This window comes from Mirounga leonina, unplaced genomic scaffold (genome assembly GCF_011800145.1).
Source record: "Mirounga leonina isolate KUSES-001 unplaced genomic scaffold, KU_Mleo_1.0 Mir_199, whole genome shotgun sequence".
NCBI lineage: Eukaryota > Metazoa > Chordata > Mammalia > Carnivora > Phocidae > Mirounga > Mirounga leonina.
The window spans coordinates 182,997-193,780 of NW_023270498.1; the positions used below are offsets into that span (position 1 = coordinate 182,997).

At 62.6% G+C, this 10,784-nt stretch overlaps 2 protein-coding genes across 2 annotated transcripts in view; both read right to left on the minus strand.

Annotated features, from left to right (window-relative positions):
- Nucleotides 1–508: 508 nt before the first annotated feature.
- MYL7 (myosin light chain 7) lies at nt 509–2,544 on the minus strand. Its single transcript, XM_035026536.1, has 6 exons — nt 2,422–2,544; nt 2,153–2,228; nt 1,744–1,848; nt 1,300–1,378; nt 1,125–1,173; nt 509–610 (listed from the first exon to the last, which is right to left on the minus strand). Exons 1-6 carry the CDS (start codon nt 2,542–2,544, stop codon nt 509–511), a joined length of 534 nt encoding a protein of 177 aa, XP_034882427.1.
- A 1,849-nt stretch (nt 2,545–4,393) lies between these two features.
- The window catches only part of GCK (glucokinase), a 35,963-nt gene continuing 29,572 nt past the window's right edge, over nt 4,394–10,784 (minus strand). Inside the window, exons 5-10 of the mRNA XM_035026547.1 lie at nt 9,868–9,963; nt 9,612–9,711; nt 7,744–7,927; nt 6,668–6,823; nt 5,904–6,137; nt 4,394–5,653 (exon numbers count right to left, since the gene is read on the minus strand). Of these exons, the coding sequence (XP_034882438.1) occupies nt 5,509–5,653; nt 5,904–6,137; nt 6,668–6,823; nt 7,744–7,927; nt 9,612–9,711; nt 9,868–9,963 (915 nt within the window). The 3' untranslated portion in view covers nt 4,394–5,508. The remainder of the gene's footprint in view (nt 5,654–5,903; nt 6,138–6,667; nt 6,824–7,743; nt 7,928–9,611; nt 9,712–9,867; nt 9,964–10,784) is intronic.

The window sequence follows — 10,784 nt, forward strand, 5'->3', positions numbered from 1 at the left end:
CAGATGAGGTGGGGGATGGGACACCAACAGTCCTTTCCGGAGAAAGGCACCCCCTCTCTCCAGCCTTTTACTGCCCCCCACCCACAGGAGGCCCCTTCCTATTTCCTTGGGAAGTCTGCATGCGCTCTGGTGTGGTGTGGTGGCACCTTGTTTGCATTTCCAAAGTGAAGTGAAGTGTGTGTTTTCAGGTGGGTTCCACACACACACACACACACACACGCACACAGGTGCAGGGAGGCCCACCAGTGCAGAGCGGATGCAGAGCACAGGGCCCACGAGATCCTCTCCTAGAGATGTGTCCTCATCCGTAAACTGGGCACCCGCCGGCCCATCGTCGTGTGGCAATATGGGGTGGACTGAGCTGAGCCGGCGAGGGGCTGGGTCCCTCTGATCCCCCTGCTGGCCCCACCCCATCTGTCACAGACAGGCCACCACGCAGGTGTGATTGGGAAACAACATTTATTGCTGTGTCGGCACAGGCCGGCCCCGAGTCGCAGCCACGCCAAGCTCACTCCTCCTTCTCGTCCCCGTGGGTGATGATGTAGCACAGAGACTTGTAGTCGATGTCCCCTGCCAGGTCCATGGGCGTCAGGGCGAACATCTGCTCCACCTGGGCAGGGGGGGGGGGGGCGTGGTAACAGGCAGCCCCGCAGGGAGGCCTGGGGTGGCCAGTGGCCGTGCCTGAGGGAGACCTGTGACCCCTCACCCTGTCACCTGACTCCCAGCGCCAAACCCCAAACTCCAAGTTACCTCTGGGCAGGTGAGGGAGACGGGGGTGGAGGGTGGGGGTCTGAAGGGGGCTGTGGGTCGGAGGGCCCACCTCCGCCATGGGGTACCTCCATCTCCTCTCTGCGCTGCCCTGACCCTGCACGTACAGAGCCTCTTCCAAACGCGGGAGGTGCACTCTCTCATCCCGGGCCTTTGCACACACAGCTCGCAGCCTGGCACACCCTCCTCCCTTCTGACTCCATGCCCTTCACCCTCTGGGGCTCGACGGAGGTGGTCCCACACAGCCGTGCTCCGAGCCCACGAGGGTGGTGGGTCACCAAGGCCTGCCCAGTGCCCTGCGGGGCAAGGGCCCTGTGAAGGGTGGGGAGGGTGTCGAAGGAGTCGGGAGTCCTCACCTCAGCCAGAGAGAACTTGTCTGCCTGGGTCAGGAGAAGCTGCTTGAACCTGGGGAGAGCCAAGGGGTGGCCCGATGCGGGGGGCGGTGAAGGCTCCCCTGGCCCAGGCGGCCGCCCTCCCCAAGGGCCTCCCCGCGGTTTCTGCATGGTGCCCCTTCCCGCTGCTCACACTTACTCATCCTTGTTCACCACCCCCTTGCCGCTGGGGTCGAACATGCGGAAGGCGCTCAGGATGGCTTCCTCCGGGTCTGTCCCTGGGAACCCGGGGGAGCCAGGTGAGCAGCCGTGCCCACCCAGGAGGACCCTAGGGTGCAGGGGGCCCGCCACGTCCCAGAAGAGGTGGGAGGGTGTTTCCTGATATAAAGTGTCCCTTGGGGCTCAGGGAGGCCAAGACCAGCTGTCCTTGTGGGCAGGCCTGGCCAGGAGACTGGGATTTGGGATTTGGGATTTGGGAGGGAGGCCGAGTCGGAAGTCGGGGTGACCGGTGCCCATGGGTCTGGGAGGGAGGGGAGAACCCCACAGGCTCTGGGTGGACTAGTGCCAGGGAGTGTCCAGTTGAGGTCTGGGTGGGGCTCCGTCAGATTCCAGGCTGGGGGGACCCAATCCAGCCCAGGCTGACCGTTCAGCTTCTCCCCAAAGAGCGTGAGGAAGACGGTGAAGTTGATGGGGCCCTTTCCCTCCTGCAGCATGGCATCCAGCTCCTCTTCTGGGACGCTCACCTTCCCTGGTTGGGGGTGGGGCATGCCATGGACATGGGGCCTGCGGGGCCCAGGCCGGCCTCCCCTCCTTCTGGGCCGTAGCGGGTGGAGAAGTGTGAAGTGATGGGGAGCTGTGACCAGTGGGGGAGGAGTGTGTGTGCACGGAGACCGATGGGGAGGGAGGTGTGAGTCGGGAAGGGGGAAGGCGGGCGCTGCCTGGTGGGGGGGGGGCTGTGCTTTCTCAGTGGGCCTCCCACCAGCTAGCTGAGCCAGAGCAGCTCCCCTGGTGTGAGCAGGCCCCATAAGCAGGGGGAAGGCAGAAGCACTCACCGAGCTGGGAGTAGGTCTCCCGAAGGTCTGACTTGCAGATAATGCCATCCCGGTTTTGGTCGATGCAGCTGAAGGCCTGCGAGGTGGGGAGCACAGCCTCCAAGTGGGAACAGCCCCCACCCCAGGGAAGGCCGGAGGTGGGGAGGGGTCCTGGAGGGCAGACGGTGGAGCAAGGACAGGGGCCAGGACCACTGACTACAGAGCAGAGGGGGTGTATGCAGGGTGGGATGCCAGCACCGGTCCCAGGCCATTGGGGGTGGGGCACTCACTTCCTTGAACTCCTGGATCTGGGCTTGCTCGAACATGGAGAACACATTGGAAGAGCCTCGCTGGGCCTGCTTGGTGGCCGCGGCCTTGCCCCGGGTCCCTGCCTTCCTGCTGGCCTGCAACATTGTCGGTGGGGAGAGGTCCTCTGCCCGGCTCCCCAAAGACTGCCCCCTTCCCATGCACACCCCCTGAACATTCCCAGGAGAGCCTAGGTCAGGGTCCTCTTCCTACCCCTGGAGACTAGCTCTCCAGGCCCAACGCAAGCACAGAAGTCCCTGGCTCTCTTCCCCCAGCCCACGGGACAGCACCTGGGAGCCTGCTGGCCTCTGGCTTCCCCACCGGGCACTCACCATCCTCTCTCTATGGCAGCCAGGTTGCTGCAAGGGGCCCCCAGCCCCTTTTATGTTTCAGCCTTATCACCTGCGTGCCAAATAAGGACAGGAAGAGAGGACAGGCCCAAACTTGGCAGCCCTGCCTGGGCTGGGGGAGGACAGGGCCCCAGGCAGATTCCAGCCACGTTCCTGGTGACCTTCAGGCCCCCTGATGTCTAACATCCAGGCATCCACCCATCCAGCAGCCTCGGCTCCCAAGGGCAGAGCTCACAGCCTCACAGCTCTCGCCACTCTGGGTGCTGAATGAGGTAGCCCCCTGAATGAGAAGTCTCCCCTGTGACCCCCATCTGACTGTCCCTCCTGCAGGTCCAGCCCAGAACCCGCCCAGTCCAAGAGGACGGCGTTCGGAGGGCTGGCCTGGGGCCTCTGTTGGGCTTGGGAAGGGCAGTGGGTGGTTCTGAAGATGGTCTCTGGCCTGAGACCCCCAGGGATTCCCAGAGGTTTGGGTGGACGGTGGCCCTGGCCTCTGACAGAGGGGCAGAAGGCAGCCCTGAGCTAGTCGTGGCCCCAAACAGAACCTGTGTGTGAGGCTTTTTGGAGTACAGTGCACAACCTGGACCCCAAGGAACCCCCTGGACCCCCATGAAAGTGGTCATGAGCCCTTCGTGTGAGGCTCTGCTGTGCAGCCAGGGGTCAGACACCCTCTGTTCTGCCCGGGCTGCAGGCTTGCCTGCTCCTTTAGGGCCCAGAGAAGGGCTGGGGGCCTTCTAGAACTAACGTTGTGGGCCCACTGGCTGCCCCCCCCCCCCCCCCCCGAACCCGGGGCTGCCCGGGGCCCCCCCCCCCCGGGGGGGGGGGGGGGGCGGAACAAATGCAGAGACCAGCTGGTAGAGCCAGAGTTTGCGTGGTGCGTGAGACCCAACGTCCCTTGTGTAACAAAAACAATACCTCCTTTACTCTCCCGAAATGAAATTCATGCAATCTATAACCCACCCACAGAGAGAACTTAAAAAACCAATAGGATCCTCTGAACTGCAAGGAAAAGAAAGACTAGAATTAGTTTACGTCAAAACGGGATCCAACACGAGCGCCGAAACACGAGTACTGCGGATGAAGTAACCGGATGCTCGCACAACGTTCTCATGCATAATTTAGATTCAAGAGAACTAAAAAGATCTGACCCGATCCCACAGGAGACACCCGGAAAAACGAGGGAACATCTCAGACCCGTGGCTCTGGGTTAAGTTCTGAATGAAATAACAGTCGTTCCGGCTTTGTTGGGTAGTTCCTCTCACTGAAGAGCAAGCGTATGTTCTAACTCTACAGACGTGTGGACGTGTAACGGGGCGCAGCTGAGATGGCGCCAGGTCCTCGGCTTGGCTAACTCAGAGTAGGCTCGTCACCCAGAAGCATCTGGAAGGACCTCAGCAATCACGTGACTTCGTGTATCCCTCTCCCCCGCCCATCACTGTCACAACCCAAGTGGCTCCAGGGGGCCTGTTGCACTTCCCAGAGCAGCACCCTGGCCCCCAACTCCTTCCCAGGCACTCCCGGGGGCAATCAGAGCCCACGGGTCCACACGCACATCCCACATTCGGCGAGCCGGCGCGTTCGACCACCCTCCCGCCGATGCCACCTCTATTCCTACAGCCCGAGTGTCCCTTCACACTCCCTGGCACAGGTGGCCGGAGGGGATGGCGAATTCCGAGACACCCAGGCTTGCAAAGCATCTGTGTGCCTGTGACCACGTCTCCATATTGTCCCACGGCCCTTATGCACAGAGATCAAAGAACACCCGTCAACGCCATGTTCTAAACTTTTAAAATGTTTACTTAAAAAAACCACACAGTCCCAGGTTGGGCATGAGAGGTTGGTGTGGCACACAGAGATCTGGTGAGGAGAGAGAGGCCTGGGTGGCCCCTTGGGTGCTGAGTGCTGACGTCTCTTTCTAGGCCAGCCCTGTGGGAGCTGAGGCCTCCCCCACGGAGGTGCTCCCAGGCCTGCCTGGGGGTGGGAGGGGGAGGTCCTCCTCATCCTGGGTCCCTCTGGGCAGGCAGGGGCTCTGGGGGCTCTGTGTCTTGCACCACCTGGGAGGGTCCATCCCAGAACCACAAACCACTCATGGATGGTGGCAGGGGAGCAGAAAGGCTACCAACTCCATGCCTCAGGGTACAAGCACTCTCCGCTGTGGCATTTCCCAGTCCCCACCAGGCAAGAAAACAGCCAGGCCTGGGTGACTGGCAGCCTCTGGCCCCCTGTGGAACCCCGGTGTAGGTCTGGCCAGGTCAGCTGGGCTGCCTCCCCAGTGGGTTGAGTTCCCAGGCAGGAGCAGGTTCCAGAGCACAGCCCCCTCCCAGAGCAGGGCCCGGAGAGGCCGAGTCAAGCTGAAGGCTCCCAGAGGAGACAGTGCGGAAACGCAGCCAAGTCCTGAGTGAGCAACTCCCTTCTGGGTCCTTGATTGCAGTCAGACAGGTGAGGGGCTCTGGGGGTCTCCACGCCTGCTCACCTCAGCCCCCAACCCAGTCAGGGCCCTGGGCTGTCCCACCAACCTCTGAGAGAAGAGGTCTGCCGAGGGGGCCCCAAATCCCCCGCGGGCCTTTCCCCACCTTTCGGGGTGGCAGTGGGGATGGGAGACATCCAGGGTCCTTACAAAGAGACCTCTTTCCTGGGTGAGGCTGGGGCACCTGTGGGGAGCGAGTCCCCTGGGGCCCAGGTCCAGCGAGCCACTGCCGCCTCCTTGCCTGGTGTCCTCCGCTGTCACTGGCCCAGCATGCAGGCCTTCTTGCAGGCCACCGCCGAGATCAGGGCCGCGCCCCGGCCGCTGCCCTCCTCCGACTCGATGAAGGTGATCTCGCAGCTGGGCGTCAGCCTGCGCACGCTGGCGTGGAACCTCTCCTTGAAGCTGCGCAGGGGAAGCGGGGCTGCGTCCCTCGTCACTGCTCTCCCAGACCGCCTCCTCCCCGCGCCGCAGCGCGAGGAGGAAGCCCAGGGGGCCCGCCCTCCTCCTCCTCCTCGCTGGGGGCCCAGAGGGGACGAGGGGCCAGCCCCGGGACCTCGGAGAGCTTACTTCCGCTTGCCCTTCCGTCCTCGGACGCGCACCCACGACGGGCCCCTGGGCCCGATGGGGAGGGCGGACGACCCCGCGGGCTCACCTGGGGTGCAGCTTGTACACGGAGCCGTCCACGCCCACGGTGATGCGCATCACGTCCTCGCTGCGGCTCTCGCGCATGCGGTTAATGACGCCCGCCAGCCCCGCGGCGCACATATGCGCGGCGCGCGTGGACACGCTCTCGCAGGCGCGGCGCACGATGTCGCAGTCGGTGGCCGAGGGCCGCAGCCCCAGGGTGCTCAGGATGTTGTAGATCTGCTTGCGGTCGCCCGAGTCGCTGTGGGGCGGGGGCGGCCGGGGGAGGGAGGACGTCGTTGGAGGGTCGCTCGGCCCCCGGGCCAGCCCGACCCCGACGGCGGCGGCCTCTTCCCCTCCCCCTGCCCACCTCACCCAGACAGAGCGCTTGGGGCTCGGGCTCCGGAGGGGAGCGGGTCCGATTCCGCCAGGGACCAGCAGTTAGCTGGTCATCGCGCCTCTCTCTAAGCCCAGGGTCTCCGCTCTAATGTGGGCGACACCGGCGCGCCAAGGGGCTGTCGCGTGAAGTGAGGCGATGTCCACGGCGGCGGGGAGCCACGGAGGGGACGCGTGGGCTGCGGCAACCGCCAGGCTGCGGGCTCCCCTGCGGGCCACGCGCCGCCCCGCCCCTCGCTCCGGCCCCCGCCCGGGGCCCCGCCCCCGCCCGCGCCCCGCCCCCCGCCCCCGCCCACGCCCCCTGCGTCCGCGCCGCAGACCCCGCCCCGTGCACGCGGCTCCTCCCCGGAGCACGCCCCCCTAGACACCGCCCCTCGCCCGGCGCGCCCAGCGCACCTCTCCACCTGCGACACGAAGCGCGTCTCGAAGGCGCCGCGCGTGCGCAGCTGTTCCGACGCCTCCCCGCGGAAAAGCAGGTTTTCGTCCACGAGTTTGAGCAGCACGAGCCGCACCAGCTCGCCCATGTACTTGCCGCCGATGAGCTTCTCGTACCTGCACACAGGGCGGCCGGGTCATCCCCGCCATGGAGGCCCCCACGCGCGGCCACGAGGAGGCCAGGTGGGGCACTGTGACGCCCCGCTTGCAAACTTGGGTTCGTGCCGGTCCCCTCATTTATCGGCCAGGATTTTAGGATTAGGAAGCGCTCTGGGGCCTCAGGACCGCACCCTGCCCTACTGCGGGGCGTCGGTGCGGGCTGCGCGCCGTCCTCACGAGGGCCCTGCGCTGAGCCCACTGCGTCCTCCCACAGCCGCGTGATGGGAGCTGTTCTCGTTGCCCCGGATGGCTGGGAAACCAAGGCTCAGAGGGGCTGGGGCCCTGCCTGGGGCCCTGGGCGCCTGGGCTCCGCCATCTAGCGCTCGCGTGTGTCACATATGTGAGCCTCTGCGTTTTCATCTCGACGTGCACTGAATCCCACCGACCTAGCGGAGGTTTGGGAGCTGAAGAAGGGATGACAGGCGCCCGGCAGCTAGGCGGTTAATTAGGATAGCCACGACTCAGGACGAGCTCTGTGCGGGCTGGGTCTCAAGCTTTCCAGCCGTTCAAGCCAAACCGCAGCATTCCGCGAGAAACACTACTGTTCGTTCTGCGACCGTGGACACATGTCTACTCCCGGGAACCCTGGGCTGAACCCGCTGAACGTTGCTCGGGGGTCTCAGAGCCTCCCTAGGCAGTGGTCACCTGCCGGAAGGGGGGGTGATCCCGGCCTATGTATCCACAGACCCTCTTTTTGGGGACTAAACCTTCATGTCTCTCGCGGTTCCTGGTTCACAGGGGGCGAGTGAGCGCAAGGAGGGAGGAGCTTGCAAAGGGATTGTCAGTTCGCTTTTCCCCAGAGTTGTTTAAAAACAAGCCCATTATCTGCCTGCCTGAGTAGGGTGGGGGTGGGGGGCGGCAGCGGGCAAGGTCCTTACAGCTGCTGGCCGGGGTTCAGGGAGTTCTCGTCCACCACGCGGTCGTACTCCAGCAGGAACTCGTCCAGCTCACCGGAGTCCCCGAAGGCGCCCCACTCAGTGTTGACGCACATGCGGCCCTCGTCCCCTTCCACGAGCTCCACGTTCTGCATCTCTTCCATGTAGCAAGCATTGCAGCCTGTGCCTGTGGGGACCACGGGTCAGGCCCCGCTGGGGCGGGGGTGGGGTGGAGCAGGGACGGCAGTGCTGGGAACCCGCCTCTCCCTGCAGGAGGCCCCCCATGGCCCTAGCTTCCCAGCTTCCTGCTGCCACAGCCACCACTGCCTGGCCTGGCGACGTGGGCAAGGTGACTCTCCCAGGGGCTAAAAGACCTGGGTTTGCTGTGTGACCTTGCATCCATGAGCCCATCTCTCTGTTTCTCGTCCCCACTAGGGGCTGGTAACACCTTATTCCCTGGATACTTGGGAGGACAGAGTGAAACGTGTCAAAGTGCTTTGCCAATTAGAGATGTGTGTGGTTTTATCTTGGTTACCCACCATCCTTTTTTTTTAGCACTTTACGTACATGTGCTTGAGCGTCTCTGTCCTGGGCCCTGGTTTGGGGGCACCCAGAGGTGAGTAAGGCACAGCCTGGGTCCCTGGGACTGCTATGGAATTTGTAATTTACAGAGTCCCTTGCAAAGTGAAAACGTGGTGTCCTTTGCTGAGAAATGATGAAGTTTCCAAATGGTTTCTGAGCGTGACGGCATGGGTAGCATGCCCTCAACACCATTGGGGACGTCAACTCTAATGCTGGCCAGTGGACCTGCCCAGCAGGAATGGGGCCTTCCCATTTTTTTGGTGTGTGTGTGTGTGGAAAAAAAACCCCCAGAAATCCAGACTTTGATGTGCATCCTCTCAATTTCTGGATCTTGGTCATTATCATAAAGATGTTTTTAAGCACTGAGCAGAGTGTTTGCAGGACAGGTGTGGGACCAGGCCACCCTCAGCCATCTCTGCTCCAGCAGGGGTGTGCCCGAGGCAGGGGCTGCAGAGCTTAGACACCAAGACAGGGCATCTTGGAGAGCCGTGCCCTGACTCAGCTGCCCTAGGCAGCTCTGAAGGGGACAGCCGGGAGAGCAGGGTCCTGCCCCTCCTGTTTAGGCGGGGGACTCAGGGCCGGCTTCCCATCTGAAAGTCAAACATGGAAGGAGGAGATGTGAGCGATGAGAGGAGGATGGAGCGAGGTAGGCGGCAGCTGAGGATGTGGACATGCTGTTGGAGACAGGTTTGTGAGCGCAGACCACCCCTCAGGGCTGGCTCTGAGGGGCCCCGCAAAGCCAACAACTGTGCCACTGACTTTCTGGGGAGCCAGAGCCCAGACACCATGCTTGCATGCCCAGGAGGTGACTGCCCAGACAGGAGCCATGCTCAGTACACACTCCTGACCCCCAGGAGCTTCTAGAGAGGCCCGAGGTCCGCTGGGGCCAATGTCGCTCCCTTCCTGGCCTTCGTGCAGGGACAGGAAGACTGTGCAGGAGAGGATGGTGCCACCTGTGCTTATCCTCTTCCACGGGGACAAGTCTGTCCAGTTTGGTCCATTTACCAGATAAGGGGATGTAATTAAATCCCAGTGGGCCAGGCAGACCTGTAGCCCGTGCGCCGTCTGATGCAGGGACTTGTGAGCGTTGGGATACACTAGCTGCATTCAGGACACCCCTGCATCTCCCCAAGACTGCCCCACACCCTGTCGCCTGGCACAGGGGCCCTGCTCTGGCCACCACCCGTGGCCCAGGACTTTTGGCCCTCACGCCTCAGGGCCAGAGACAAAGGCAGGCAGAGGCTCTGTGCTGCCGAGGCCCCCGGATAGAGCAGGGTGTGAATCCTTACCCACAATCATGCCAACCTCACACCGGCGGTCTTCGTAGTAGCAGGAGATCATTGTGGCCACCGTGTCGTTCACCATCGCTACCACGTCCATTTCGAAGTCCTGCCAAGAGGCACAGAGGCAACAGGGATGGGGCTGGGGTCTCGGCTCGGGCCGCTCTGGGCTTCATGCCGCCCGGGGAGGGACGCCCAGGAGGCCGTCCCTGGCTTCGTGTCCAGAGAGGAGGGGGGCTCCCGGGGCGGTCAGGGGGTGCCTCACCCCTCTCCGTTTGATGGCGTCACGGAGGAGCCCCACGATGTTGTTCCCTTCTGCTCCGGAGGCCTTAAAGCCCTTGGTCCAGTTGAGGAGGATGCCCTGAGGGAAGAGGAGGGCGGGCCTGTGGCTGCTGACGAGTGCTGGGGCAGGGTGAAGGCATCCCACTCAGCAGACCATGGCTTGGAGACGACTCTCTATGACTACTTCCAGTTCTGCAGGGCCGGCCTCCAGCCCAAGTGAGAGTGTTTCTAATGGAAAGCCCAGCGGCACCACCCAGAGTAAGGATGAGGTCCGGCGGAAAGCAACCTGCATCATGTTGGGCCTCCTCCCCTGCAGTACACCCCACTGGAAGAGGGTAAGCAACAGTGGCCTCACCCCTTCCTGGACGGTCTCCCCGGGCCCCAGAGCGGCCGTCCCGTCCCTGCCCTGCGTGCACTGGGGGGCCCGGGCTTGGAGAACCAAGGAGCACTGCACTGGCTCTCTATCTGAGAGGTCGTAGGTGTTTTGTATGTATTTATAACTGATGTGTACAGACGTGTGTGTAATTTATACACTGTATATGCGTAGAAGCGATGTGTGTACATGTGTATAACGCACACACATATATGCACGTACCCTGTACAGATGTGTAGAATTGCCGTGTGCACACGCGTGTATAATGCACACACGTGCATGCGTGTATCCCTACACGCGTGTAGAATTGCCGTGTGCACACGTGTATAATGAACACACGTGCATGTGTGTATCCCTACACGCGTGTAGAATTGCCATGTGCACACGTGTATAATGAACACACGTGCATGAGTGTATCCTTACACGCGTGTAGAATTACCGTGTGCACATGCATGTATAATGCACACGTGCATACATGTATCCTCACACACGTGTAGAATTGCCGTGTGCACATGCATGTATAATGC